The sequence below is a fragment of the Cottoperca gobio genome, chromosome 20, assembly GCF_900634415.1.
Source record: "Cottoperca gobio chromosome 20, fCotGob3.1, whole genome shotgun sequence".
Taxonomy (NCBI): domain Eukaryota; kingdom Metazoa; phylum Chordata; class Actinopteri; order Perciformes; family Bovichtidae; genus Cottoperca; species Cottoperca gobio.
This window is the reverse complement of record NC_041374.1, coordinates 8755835-8769974: the sequence shown is the minus strand read 5'-3', so window position 1 is coordinate 8769974 and position 14140 is coordinate 8755835. Positions and strand designations below refer to the sequence as shown.

Sequence of the window (14140 nt, the reverse complement as noted above, 5' to 3'; positions counted from 1 at the left end):
CACACAGAACTGTGTATGTCTGGCGTGTTCGGCGTAACGTCTGCGTCCTTCAAACGATCACAACTTACCCTTAATTTATATCAATGTATTGCCGATATTTCGTATGCGCCGGCATACTTTCTGTCATACGGATATGTGTGACAGGGCCTTTAGTGTGTTTGTGTGTGACTTTGGTTTATCCAAACTAACTCTTTAAAACCTCAAAAGTACCTCATTCAACCCCACTTCAAACATTTTGAACTGTCCCTTTAAACTTTGTGTTTTATGGTGAATTATAATGACTCATCTAAAAGTAGCTGCTGCTAACAGGAGAAGTGAGATGAGCTGTTTGTCTGACACATGTTGGTCTATGTTTAGTTTGTTTCACAATTAATTGTATTATTCCTTCAAAGGAAGGTGTTTCCCCCACAACAAACAGCAAGAAATATTAATCATTTTATTGTTTTCATTTTCTTAAAAAGTTCAAAAGGTAAAGTAATTTAACTATAAACCACAAAGTATTTTAATGTCTAAACAAAACGTTTGTATGAGACATAAAACACACCAGGATTACGGGCTCCTCTGTAAATAATTCATTAAATCTGAAGTCTGTTTTCTCTCTCAGCTCAACCAGCAGCTTAGGTCACTGAAATCCCCAAATCTTCCGACAAATACCAAAGACATGACTTTAAAGGCAACAAGAACAAACGGCTCAGCAGTCGGAGCATGTGAGTGCTCATGACTTCTTATTGTGACGCTGAAACCAATTAGGAAAAACATTTCTTGCTTTTGGGGAAGTGAAAGATCAGGGTCAGCTGCAGAACAGCAGAAGAAGAAATGTCAGGAATTTCATCGTTGTTGCTCCCAGACGCCTCAGCGGGGCAGACGGTTCAACCCGGGGAGGACCGCTGATGAGTGTCTTTACTTATGCACAGTTGTTCCTCTGCCGTGACGTGTTTTTATTTTATTAACCTGAAATAGATTTGTGATTCGTACCTACATGCAGCTCAGTGTCCCAACTTTGTGCATCTTTCTTTTCAGTGAGTCACTTTTCCTCTCGTGAAAGCCTTTATTTTATGAATCACATGCTTTACAGTACATTTACTTCCAAAGGCGAATGGCCTCTTTAGCCGACACCCATATCTAAAGGCTGCCGAGTCATGGCGGGGCACAATGTGGGAGGACAGTGATACCAGTCAAAAGGCAGGGTGGGTGTCATGTCGCAGAAGATCCTCTTTCCTGTCACGTACTGCGGTGATTCACAGACACCATCACAAGTGTTGGTCCACCTTTATCCAGCTCTGCCAATAACGACACACCATTTAATAATCTAAATCACTTTTATTAATTTAAGTTAGGTAGAGACACTAAACATTGGAACCACATTTCTCTGCTATGGAGCAGTCTTCAGAAAATTACAAAAAAAGAGGCTTATGTCATACTGTCAAAAAAAAAAGGCAAAAATTAAGAGGTAGAGAATTTAGGCTCATCGCTGTGACTGGAGGGATGAGGCCTATTGGAATGTCGTTGAAATTCAAAAACTCTCGTCGTCCCAAAAAAGGTATATAAAATATTCATACATCAAATATGGTGAAGACAGTCATTTCGGGGTACTCACAACATTTAAACATTTACATTTCACTTTAACTGGACAATGGAAAAGGAGTTAAAGTGTTACTTTGGAAAGAATAATGAAACTAGTGTCTTTAATACATTTCCCTCGACCACACGTCAGTGTTGGGACAGCCTGGAGTTACAGCCTATGTTGGTTTTTTTAGTTTATTTTTAACAAATAATATTGGCAACAGATAAATTTACAATATAAACACCACAGATCTTGAAAATAAAGACAAATACAAATTTATTTCCTCCCGGTTCCTCAAAGCAGTACATTCTGAGTGTGTCACACATGCTAGTTCAACACAGGACCCCTCGGACGCTTTTCTTTAGAGGTGCGTCACTACACACCTGAAACAAGGACCATTAAGAGGGACGATGTCGAGTTAAATCGACCACAATCTGGCCTTTAAAAACGTCCCGTTTGGAATAAGTCATCATCAACATATGCTACATGTCGGTAACTTAACAGAATATGGTAATAGTGACGTATTTATCTTAGTTTTAAAATGGCACCAGCTATAAAGAGCCTTGTTAAGCTGCAAACCAATTTCCTGAAAGACTCAGCGTGGGGAGACGATGGTGGTTTCAAATGCTGCGTTGAACTTTCTACACAGAATGCTGGCAGTGTAGAGAAAAATGTGAAATTACAGTGCATGTCTACAAAAATAAAAGTGAAAAAACAAATTGTTTTACTGTCTGTACAGTAACATACTGTATATTTCCACAATGACACTAGATAAGGCTGGTGACTACATTACGTAAATAGTTAATTATAGGATAGCTTTTCTGTATGATTTCAAAAACTAGTGACACAGTATATAGATGTTGGTTTCTTTAAACTTAAAAAAAAAGACAAAACAAAGTCAAATAGATCCTTTGTGTAGTACACAGCTTTCTTTGTTCCAGAGAACAACGTGGTAAACAAGCATCTGCTCAATGCAAGTGCACCAGTCTAGATCAGTCTTTCCTTCTCCGTCCGTCCCCATTTTCATCCTCAGTGGTTGTTTCCTCATGCTTGCAGGTTTATGTGCCTCTGTTCGAGTTACAAACAGCGCCGCCGCCCTCCCCCCTCACCCTCCTTAGATCCCATTCTTTGCCTCGTTGTTGTTCATGGCCTCCTTTCTCTGAGCTAGGAAGGGGTACATGCACTTGTCGGCACCGAGGAACCGGTACATGCACACAATGGCCTCGAAGGGCAGGATGCTGTGGAGACGGGACAGAGATCAGATTAGTGACTGTGTTCACGGAGGAGGGAGGATGGAAGACGTTACAGTGCAGTGTACAGTGCAGCTCACCTTTTCATGAAGTTCACCATATAGACGATGCGAGGTGTGCAGATCATAGGCTGGTCGGTGAGGATGGCCCTCATGGACTGCTTCACACAGAACTCTGGCTTCAGGGGGGGTAGGAAAGGCTCAATCTCCTTCCTGAATGAGAGAAAAGCAGTTAGTTACAGGCTCCAAAATCAGGGAACTTCACATTTAATTTACTAATTTGTTTTCAGTTCTGTTTTTGCTTTAGTTCTCATCATGTGCTGATCATTACCTCCGCCAAGGAGCTTATGTTTGTCAGCAGGGTGTAGCATGTGCAATGGAAGGACATATTACATTTTGGAGCGGATCCGAATAACGGGGGCAGATTAAGCGTTAAGTTTCACTTTCTTTAACACTGCGAGAGAGGGCATGGCCTTCGTGGAGGAGTGCCTTTCTAGTTTATTTTTTTTTTTAATAGTAATAATTATTATATATATATTTTTATATATAATTTAATAATATTGAAGTTATATTATTTATTTTAATAATAGTAATTAGTATTATTATTTAATAATAGTAATTATTATATACATTATTATTACTATATTATTATATATATATAATAATATATTTTTTTTTAATTAATTATTATTGCCAAGATTTAAAATTTGTTAGGAAAGCCAATTAGATTTAACTAAGAAACATTAAATTGTTTTGTAGATCATAACAGAAGTGATGCTGGTTAGAAAGGCTGTGAAAAGTTCTTGCACTTCCTAAAGTGGAGGGACAGTAAAGCTAAAGGAACCACCTGCTGACTAACCATCAAACAGAGAGAGGACAAAGTGTGGGCGGGTGGGTGGGGGGAGGGGTTTTCCCCAGGGAACGTCTTTGTATTAATCAGCTGTACAAGACTTTATAATAATATCTCTGCAACAACTTCAGCTGCTGCTTTGAACTTCAAAAAGGTGTTTAAGGAAAGTTTATGTGGTGAAAATTAGAGCTGAGACTCATCCCAGGTGCAAGAAAGCTTTTAAACAATTACAGTGGGCGGTGTGTGTGGAAGCTAACCTTATCCTGCAGCCTTTGAACATTCCCGTGTCGACCAGGTAAGGGCACACCAGAGTCATTTTGATGCCCTCCTTCTCCGAGGCCTTCAGCTCATGGCTCAGTGACTCGTGGAACCCGATGGCACCGAACTTACTGGCACAGTAATCCTGAGGGAATAAAGAGAGAACAGGTTAGCCCTGTCAAACTCTGCCCCGGCCCGCACCCGGGGACCACAGAACATTATCAAACACGCCCCGCGGGCGCAGAGGGCTCTCCTTGCTGTTAATGATACAGCCGCAAGAACCTGAGCGAGCCCGTCTACAGTTTCATTAGCATTCTTCTCCGGTGCATCAGGAGACCGCTCGGCTTGGCGGGAAGGTTTTGATGTGGTTTCTATGTGTCCATGTGGTATTTCTTTTAAATGTCTTAGGCAAACACAGATGCCTGTCGATAAACACGGGGAGGAGAAAGACACAACACTGCCCACATGACAGGAGAGGCCTTTAGTTCCCTCAAATTAGTGTCTGAAATCACATTTCCAGGAAGAGTAATAACTTATCAAGAGTAAACTTCAGTCCCTTTGAAGGCAGACTTAATCATTCTGGATGAACGCTTGTAAAACACAAGTTAATGTGCAGCTATAACAACACAGTCGTCCCTGTAGACCAGGCCCTGTAGACGGCTGTTCTCAGCCGGGGGGGATAAACAAGAACGCTGAAATATCAATAAAACTATTTACTCCCTCTGTGGTGATGGAGATAAATGACTGCACTTAATATTTTAATATGCATTAAAATAACAAAAAACAATGTGTACTGGAGAGAAGAAAACATCATCCATTGAACGCTGCTGTGAGCTGAATACTGAGTGAGCAGCAAGTTGTTCACAAAGCAGTGATGAAGATGTCTCTGTCCCTTGGGGAGCTGTCAGCTCATTCTGGCCCCGGGGCCAGAGCCCAATAGGGGCCCCACACCCCCACTGCTGCAAATAGAGAAATCTATAAGAGGCTCCCCAATGCTCATCTGTGTCCCTTAATTTAACGGGTGGAGGGACAACTAGAGAAAGGGGGCCTGACCTCCCCCGCCGCAGTGTGCTGGCTGGCACGCTGAGGGCTTTGCAGAAAAGCACTGGTTTTGGATGGTGGGAACGATGGGATGTGTATGTGTTGTTGTGTATGATACTAACCTCCACTCCAGCTGTGCTGAATAAACCCAGGGAGCTGGCAACCGTCACAATGTGACCGTGATTCAGCTCCAGCATCTTGGGGAGAAACGCCTTGGTGGTCTGGGGGAAGGACAGAAGAGACAGAAGGGCAGAGGGAAGAGAGAGGAAGGTTAGTTCACTTGTGCAGTTTGTCTGTGCCAAAGGCCTTTGATCCTCTCCGTCTCCCTCTTATTCCCCCTCTTCTCCATGGTGATGCAGAGAGAGGCGTCTGAATGACGATTCATAACACGCACAAAAACAAAAAAATGAATCAGACTGAGCGCTGGAGGTGCAGCACAGTGTGTGTGTAAATCACAAGGTTCACCACGAGACAATATTAAACATCGATTCTTTGGACAACGATCGATTCAACAATTTATATTTATATCAACTCATAAAAAAAACAGCTGGAATATAATTTGCCAGTTTTATTAGCAGCTCTGTAGGAAGGAGGTGCCATGGGACTTTCAAAATAAAAGACATCTTAAAAATTTGATTTTTCACTTTGCATTGATATTGAACTTGATTGATCGTTACATCCCATTTAAAAGTATATAAAACAACTAGAAGGCACTTTGGTGTGTTCACAGGCTTTACGCCGTAATGTGGAAACAAGATGTGTTGCATTTGCGTGGAGTGTAAACTACATGTTGCTATGTTTCAGTTGTTTTTTCCACAAAGTTTCATAAAAATCAGATTCGTTTTTCTGTAATTTGCTGACAAAACAAACTGCAACATAAACTCCTTGGTGGAGGAAATAAACGGAACGCTTTTCCTTTGTGGTAGGTGTGAATTAGATGAAGAGGAGGATGAGGGTTTTCCCCTCCAGGTATTCACTGAACAGGTATGTGGTGTGTGTGTGTGCTCGCTGCTGTACAATCTGTTCTTTTCCCACACAGATCTAGTGCCCGTCGTCGGGCCCGGCTCTAAAGACTTGGTGACAACACCAATCATAGGCCTCCGTTCACTCAACAATACAATTCAGCCTCGCACCCTGCCCGAGCAGCGGAACAATCGGCAGCGAGATGAGCGCCGAGATGAAAGAGTTTCACCAGACGGCCACGTGAGAGCTGAGCGGCTCCACCTGCCGCTCCATGACAGTTAGTGAGGTGGTGAGAAGAGCAACCGGAGGAGATTCAGAGAGTTAGCGGCTGATCAACCTACGGATCCATTCTTCATTCTGCCAGTCTGCTGCCTTTGGACTCAGCATGAGCCAATCAGCAGGTGTGACAATGACAGGAACTGACCAATCACTCTCCCACTAGGAGGTCGACAAACAAACAGCAGGCCTTTTGTTGCCTTCACTGCTAGATCTACTCAAGTCAGATGTGCACTGCCACAGTGATGAACACTGCATGTCGCCTACGACACCCTTTTCAAACGTCACTAAGGCTCCAAATAAAAACACCTTAATATTATAATCACATGAGAAAAGCAGGACATTTCCATAATTGAGGCTGAAAACAACATTTGGGCCTGAAACTGTTCCCCAACGATTAATCAATGAGTTGCCAAACAATCTATTAATCGTTGCAGCTCTGAATAAATACCAACCGACAGGCTACATGCAGTACGTCATGTAAAATCTCAAATGTGGTACCTGTTACACATCAGTTTGGGTTCTGGAAAGAATTGGGGTGAGCATTTGTTATTACCTTTGACAGTTTTAGTCCTAGTTTCCAATAATTCTGTGGTCATATAAATGGAAGGTTTCATTGGTTGGTTCAGTGTGCGAGCCGCGCCAGAGAAATGATTCAGCCTCCTTTGTAAACAGTTGCTGGAGGCGAGCACGGAGCCAGAGGGCGCATGGTACCAGGTAGTACAGCCATGAAACACTGGCAGGGGAGGAAAAGCCTCATTAAAACTGCAACCAGAGATTAACGGCATCGGACCTGCTGACTTCTCGGCATCTGTATTTAGACTAGTTTCTTCTAGTCTTGTGCCGGAAGGAATAAGTCAGATCTACGCCGAGAAAGACAGTGCAGGAGGATGACTTCACTGTTTACAGCAAGCCACAGTACAACTGATCTGACTCAGCTCCAAACATCTGTACTTTTTCCAGGACATAAATGTTCAACTTGCTGCAATATTCAACTCATCAGATGATGAGGCCCAAAGAGGGAGCAAGAGAACCTGAGCCCGGGCAAACGCTGAGAGGCCTCTGCAAGCCAGAATGGCAGTGGATGAGGGCGAGAGAGTTGCGTGCAAATGAAGCATTAACTTTAGATATGCCCAACCTGACTGGAGCCAAAGTTTCCCACAGCAACTTTCAGAGAGCAGGGAATGACTTTATCTGGCACCATACTGTACGACGAAAGCCAACACTCAAGATACAACAATTTTGCTGAGTGGTCTGAAAATAACTGGAGCTGATGGAGGAAAGGCTGCAGGACGGGGCTCAACGTGGACAAACGTCCCAGCTCGCTCCCACCCTCCTGTGATGTCCTGCTTCTCATGGCAGCTCTGGCATGTGGGTATGACCCCCGCTGACCTCACAGACACAAAATGTGTGAAGGCAACCAGGGGCTCGTGTCTTATATCAGAGCTGCCGTAATTGGGTCTCAACGCTCCCTTGTTCCGCTAAATTACCCGCTGACACAGTCGGGCCTCCTTGGCCTATGTGGGGGTGCCTTGCCCGCTGCACCCCCTAATTGGTGCGTGCCCCCAGGAGCATTTAAGCCACACAAAGCTTCTTGCAGCTGGGGTGTCAGGCTACATTAGTGCTAGCGCCTGACCAACAGGAATATGAACAAAATATTGGCCTTTGCGTCGGACCAGATGGCCATTTAATTGGGCTGACTTCTCCCTGGACGAGAGGGAGAAAAACGCCTGAGCTCGTCTGATCCGACAACACATCGTGGAATTTGAGTGGGTTGGATTTACAGGTCATCAGGGCTGATGGATGCAGATCATGTTGTGGTGTCCATGCTGGTCATTAGCCCTGGTACAGTTGACTAAACCTCAACCCCCCCGGTGGTTGTACAGCTGGAGTCCAATTTACCTGCAAAGCAAACCCGTCGCCGGGCCGGGGAGGAAGCAGAGTCAACGCACTGCAAACAACCCAAAACTAAACGATGCAAACAACACAATCACAATGAGCTTCTGGTCACCTATTGAGCTGCAACTAACGATTATTTTCTTGATTAATCGTTAAATTAGTGTGTGAATATATTAATAGAAGATCAGAAAATCAATTAGTGCTAGATCACCAGGTAAATTGTTGGTCCTAAAAGCCAACTTTTAAAAAACTTCTCATGGCCAGAATCGACTTGTCGACTTTTCTTAGACCCCTCATCCCCTCCCTGAGATGTGAACAGGTACAGGGAGCAGCCACGGCCCGCTCTAGTGAGGGCTACAGGTGCACCAGGCCTGGGGGGGCATATAAAACCAGTCAAGTAGGACCCTTCTGCCTGGCTGCCTCCTTTCTCCGGCTACAGCAGGAATGCGGCCTGCAGAACTTGGCTCCTGTCGCCTGGCATCTTGTCAAGCTGATCCACAGACAAGAAACCAATTGTCAGATAAAGTGGGTCAGCAGCAGCTTACCATTACCCTCTCGCCTCGCCTGTGGATGGGAAGCCACTGCCTTCCTTCCTCTGCTCTTTTCCCGCCATGTCACTGTCGAGTGCTCGCCGCTTTCATGTAATTGCGAGAGGTAGGATTTCCACGTTGAGAGGAATTGCTGCTTATTGTTCATAAACCACCTGTTGGGTGAGCAGCTCAAGATGCGGAGGATGATTTCCTTTGTTATTCCACTAAACACACTAATCCTCAAACAAACTGGTGACACTCAGACGACTGCACAGTCCCCATCCTGCCAGGACTAACAAAACAAAAACGCCAGCTGGACTAATCAAAGAATCACCAAACAAATTAAATGTTATGACCCCCGCCTCATTAAACCTTAAAAGGAGAGGGACTGAATCATAGCAGTTTGTCTCTGTGGCAGAGCCGGATGAACAGAGCTGGCCTCAGTCACTGCCATGCAGCTGCACCCACAGCCTCCAGAAATCAGGTTCGGAGGACACACACACCTTATTTCCACTGTTGTGCATTTCAGATCAAGGGAACGCTTTGAACCTGCTCATGTTGCTCTTGAGAAACTTGGGGAGGGAGGGGAGGGGGGGGAGTTCAATAATTGGCTGAGATAAATAAACTGAGAAGTTTTGGGGGTCAACAACACTTCTGATGTCTGAGTGCAGCCTGGACTATACAAACAAAAATATAAAGGTGGAACAATCAGAATGTTTTTCCCCAAACTTGTCTTCAGAAAGCACAAACTCTTCTTTTGTAAAATCACTTTGTTGTCAGCATGCACCTAAATAAACAAAGTTTAAAATCCACTTCAAACTTTGTTTGACTTGGCTCTAAACTGAGCGTATTAGTCGAGTCATAAACCACAATCAAGCCTGTTGTTCAAAAACTAAATCAAAGGTTTGTGCAATGTGCCACCTGAATACACTGAGTAACTGTATGCGTGTGTGTGAGAGAGAGGAAAGTGGACAGGTCTCTGTTAGTCTAAGCTCCATTCATCTAGCTTGTGTCTTTAATGAACCACATCCTCTATTCTGCCTGTCGCCATTCATTAAGTCCTTCTTTCATCTGCCACCCCCCACCCCCTAAAGAAACCATGCTCTCCACAGAATATGAGAGTACACAAACACAGACCCCATTAAAAATCCCAAATCTGCCACCCAACCACTGGATCCTGACTCCCAAACCCTGGCTGTGAAAGAACGTGGAGATAGCCAGCAGAGAGGCACATGAATAGTTGAATGGAGCGTCCATTAAGAGGAGGAAATACACAACCTGCCTGACTGACAACACAAGAGATGTCCACGCTCAATTAGGGAGCTTCACATCACTCTGGTATCATGGAGCCAGAGTCTCAAACCCAACATCATTCCCCTCATGAGACGTCGCTCAATACATCACGACAAATACAGTCAAAGATGAAATGATCAATTCAGTGCTGAGGACACATTTACAATCCTTTGTAATTTATACCACAGCACAAATTGTCCCACAGAGGTTGCCGTAGCAAAGTAATGCAATCAATTATCATTACTGGGCTTACATGCAAAACAATCAATGTTTATTCCATCAGTAAGACTGCTGTTCACTGGATTTCTAATGGCCAGGCTGCACTAGTCTTCCCACACCCCCAAAACACATTAAAAAAAACCTGCAACAGCACCAGGCCTGTTCAACGCTGCAGCTTATGCTTATCTAAAGTGAAAAACATTCACTCCATCAAGTCCACGTAGCCTTTCAGATAAGTATTCACATTGTAATGTCCCAAAGGAACGGAGCCAGAGAGCAAAATCTGATACAACAAATAACATCCCGCCAGCTGCCAACAAAATGTGGTGAGCTGATCCGACACAGATCCATCCCACGCACACAACTCCCTGCTTCCATCACACAAGTCAGGTTTGTGCAGATCTGCGCGGCAAAAGGAGAGAAGAAGGCAGGGCTGACATACCGCGGGGATCATCACGGACTGGGGGCTGCCAAAGAGCAGCAAAGGCAGACTTTAAAAAACAGCCAAAGCTGTGATTTTCCTCTGGCAGAATGAAACAACGAAGAGCTGAGATTTGAACATGCAAGGAAACTATTTATAGTCACACCTTAGATTCTTTAGCACACAGAAGGATAAGATTATGAAAGGCATCACAGTGAACACATCTTATAACACTGCTCAGATATATCAGACCATCATACTGTAAATCCTAAAATCCAAGTTCACTTTTTTCAGCTAAAGTTGGCATGCTTAATCTGCGTGAGCATCAACTCACCCAGAAGTGTGCATGGCAGTTGACCACCATGGTGCGCTCGATCAGCTCATCGGGACACTCCAGAAGGTGGTGGCCGGAGACGACACCGGCGTTGTTGATCAGTATGTCCACGTTTCCAACCTCTCGACGCACCTTCTCAGCTGTAGAATACACACTCTCACGCTTCCCCACGTCACACAGATAAGTGTAGACCTGTGGCTGGAAAGGAGGGACCTCCTCGACCCCTCCGACAGGTCCTGCAGGGGGAAGAGATGAAGAAAGTGAAAAAGTTTGCTCAGCCGGCTGGTGAAGACAGTTATTGTGACACACATCTGAATTATTTCTGAATTATTAATGGATTTAAGATTTAATAATCTTTAAAATATTGCTGATTTATTAGTCTGCACATGAATGAATCAGTCATATTTAAGATGTCACTCTTCAGCTAACTGTTGCACACTTTTAGACAATAATAAGGTTCCCTGAATAAGTATTGTGTGTAAAACACTGATATTAGATGCCAAGATGCAAGATGTGAATCACTTCAGTGTATTCATTGCAATACTTTGCCTACAAAAATACTGCATCTACTATCCTTGAAAATATAATTGTCCACACTGCAAAAGCAAAACACAATGAGACCTCATTTTGTTGACCATGCGTAACAATTGCATGAGATCCTAAATTCTGCAGAAAAGCAAGCAGACTTACCGTCTTTGGTTATGGGAGTGTCCAGTTCATGGTATATCTGCCGCACCATCTCCGCCGTTTCCTCATTGCTTTGGCTGTTAATGTCCCATAACACAAGTATCGCTCGTCTCCGGGCGAACTCCTTGGCGAAGAGCCGCCCGAGGCCACTTCCAGCGCCGGTGATCACGCACACCTGTCCCGCCACGCTCTTCTCCTTGGGCCGCACAACCCATTTACAGCCGGCTGTTACAAAAGCCCAGAGCACCTTTAAAATGACCACGAAGAACTCCGCGATAATAATCATCATCTTGGACGAAATCAGCGGAAGAATCGCAGGAGATGTTGCTCTCTTTAAACCTGTTTGCAGCAGATGTAAATTTAGTGTCACACCGACAAACTTGACCCACAGTGTCGGGAGGAAACGCTACGCTCATGCACAACTAAAGTGGCGAAGAAAGGAGCACAAGTTGTGAGTGAAAAGAGAGTTGAGATGCTGCTCAGAGTCCAGTTGCATTGAGTTATGAGCCACTACCACGAACTGTGCCTCCCACTTCCTCTGCTGCTCCTCCACTCATCTCATCCTCACCCGCATCTCTCTCGCTATTTATTCAGTCCTCCCATCAGCGCTGGACCCAATAGGACGGAGACTTGAGCGCCTGTCACAAAGAAGCGCCAGCTCCATACATTACACTCAGAGGTGATGTAACTGAAAATATTTTACCTAACACTAATCCGGTGCAATTTTTCCCCCCAATGTAATATCCCAAAGGAAGATTAGAGAATAAGCTGCCATACCCTTTGAAAGCCACTGCTGCTTTTTTTATTTTATTTTAATCTTGGTTTTTATTATAAAACAAAGTTATTTATACTAATAAAAAAAGACGGCTTTAGTCCACAGTTACACAAACAAACATGACCGATTAAATTATCTTGATGTATGAGATATCTTGTTTTAATGCTATTTTTTGATTAGCAATATGATTGGAATTAAGATTTCAGGAACATTGAATATACTCATACCGAGTTTTTCCACAACGAAAGAAAATGCAGATTTTAAAGAGCCTGGCCACATCCTGCAGGTCAATGTCCGTCCCGAGATGGAACAAGCACAACCATCGTTGTTCCTTCAAGAAAACATCGACTTTTGTCAATTGAGCTGTGGAGTTTCCACGCAAAACTGTACTTAAATCAGAAGTCTAAGACATTTCACAGCAATTTACTGGCAATGATCCATCGCGATCTGCTCATTGCGGAAAGTGAAAGTGGATCGATAACGTCGGCGACGTAACCAGACAGACGTAGAAAAAAGGCTGGGTAATAGTAATCCATGTGTTTCTATGAGCAAATAGGCTGCTGCATTTATTGTTTTTCATCCAAACATGAAGATTATTATGATTATTATAAATGCCATGGGGTGCGTTCATAGTGAACACGTTGTATTTCATGTTATTTAACGTACGCTGACGACGTTGTGCAACGTCTTGCAGCAGCCTGTGAGATGTGCGTGCTGTTTGGTGGGAGTGTCTGCGAGGCCAAACCACTGCTGGAAGAATGTTCAGATGCTAATGTAATACCAAAATGTCCACATTGCATTTATTGAAAGTCATATTCATAATTTCGCATGAATAACAGCAACATGTATCTACTGCCTATTAAAAGTAAAATACACCTATTTGTTCTGAAGGTCCCTTACAAAGTAATATATCATTGATGGGTTTTACTGTTGGATTATACTTTAGCTATTAAAACAAATAAACTCATACGATTTACATGCAAAATATTTGATATTGCATATAAAGATAGTTGCATAACATATTGCAAAGATAAAAGTAGAATAACATTGAGATACCTTTGGGAAATACTCAAGTAGAAGCAAAACTGTACTTTTGAATCAAATGAAATGTGCATCTTTAACAAATGTGTTTGGTCTTAACCACATCAAATGTGTGCTGGTGCTTTTGATCATCACTATGTTGTTGATATATAGAGATATTGATGAAACGAGCAGCTGTGTCCTCCTTCAACCTTATGACGTTTAAAGTCAGTCCACAACATAATGTTTCTTTTCATGCCTCTGTGCATCACAGGGCCTGTGTTTTAAAACCTGAAGTAGATGATAGTTGGTCTTGAGAGATGAGGATCAGCGAATGAAACTTCCGTCCAGACGCGCTGTGATCCCTGGTCTGCAAAATGAAGTGTTTGCTCCCTCTGCCGGCTCCGCGCGAGCACAACAATCACCTGTGGCATGCGCACAGGAGAGGTACAGTATACCGACAGAATGTACATTTTAAAGTGAGCTTTTCTAGTCTGTGGAAGTTATATAATACAGCTATCCAAATAAAACACATTTTATGAGATATGAAACCGTATATTTCGGTGCCGTTAAAAAAAGAAAAGTACTCAGGCAAAAGAACGATAACATCCACATTGTTTTAGAACCTACTTCGGGAGGCTAACTTCTTTAAAAAGAAAATGTTTTCATTTATTGAACATAAAAGATCTCCCAGATAATATAAACGTTATCAAAATAAATTGAATATATAATATATCAAGAAACAGCTATTTCTTAATCAC

At 43.3% G+C, this 14140-nt stretch overlaps 1 protein-coding gene across 1 annotated transcript; it reads right to left on the bottom strand.

Annotated features, from left to right (window-relative positions):
* Nucleotides 1-1623: 1623 nt before the first annotated feature.
* rdh10a (retinol dehydrogenase 10a) lies at nt 1624-12162 on the bottom strand. Its single transcript, XM_029458050.1, has 6 exons — nt 11588-12162; nt 10898-11133; nt 5085-5183; nt 3921-4066; nt 2895-3026; nt 1624-2802 (listed from the first exon to the last, which is right to left on the bottom strand). The coding sequence occupies exons 1-6, from the start codon at nt 11871-11873 to the stop codon at nt 2679-2681; spliced, it is 1023 nt and encodes a 340-aa protein (XP_029313910.1). The 5' UTR covers nt 11874-12162; the 3' UTR covers nt 1624-2678.
* Between the last annotated feature and the right edge of the window lie 1978 nt (nt 12163-14140).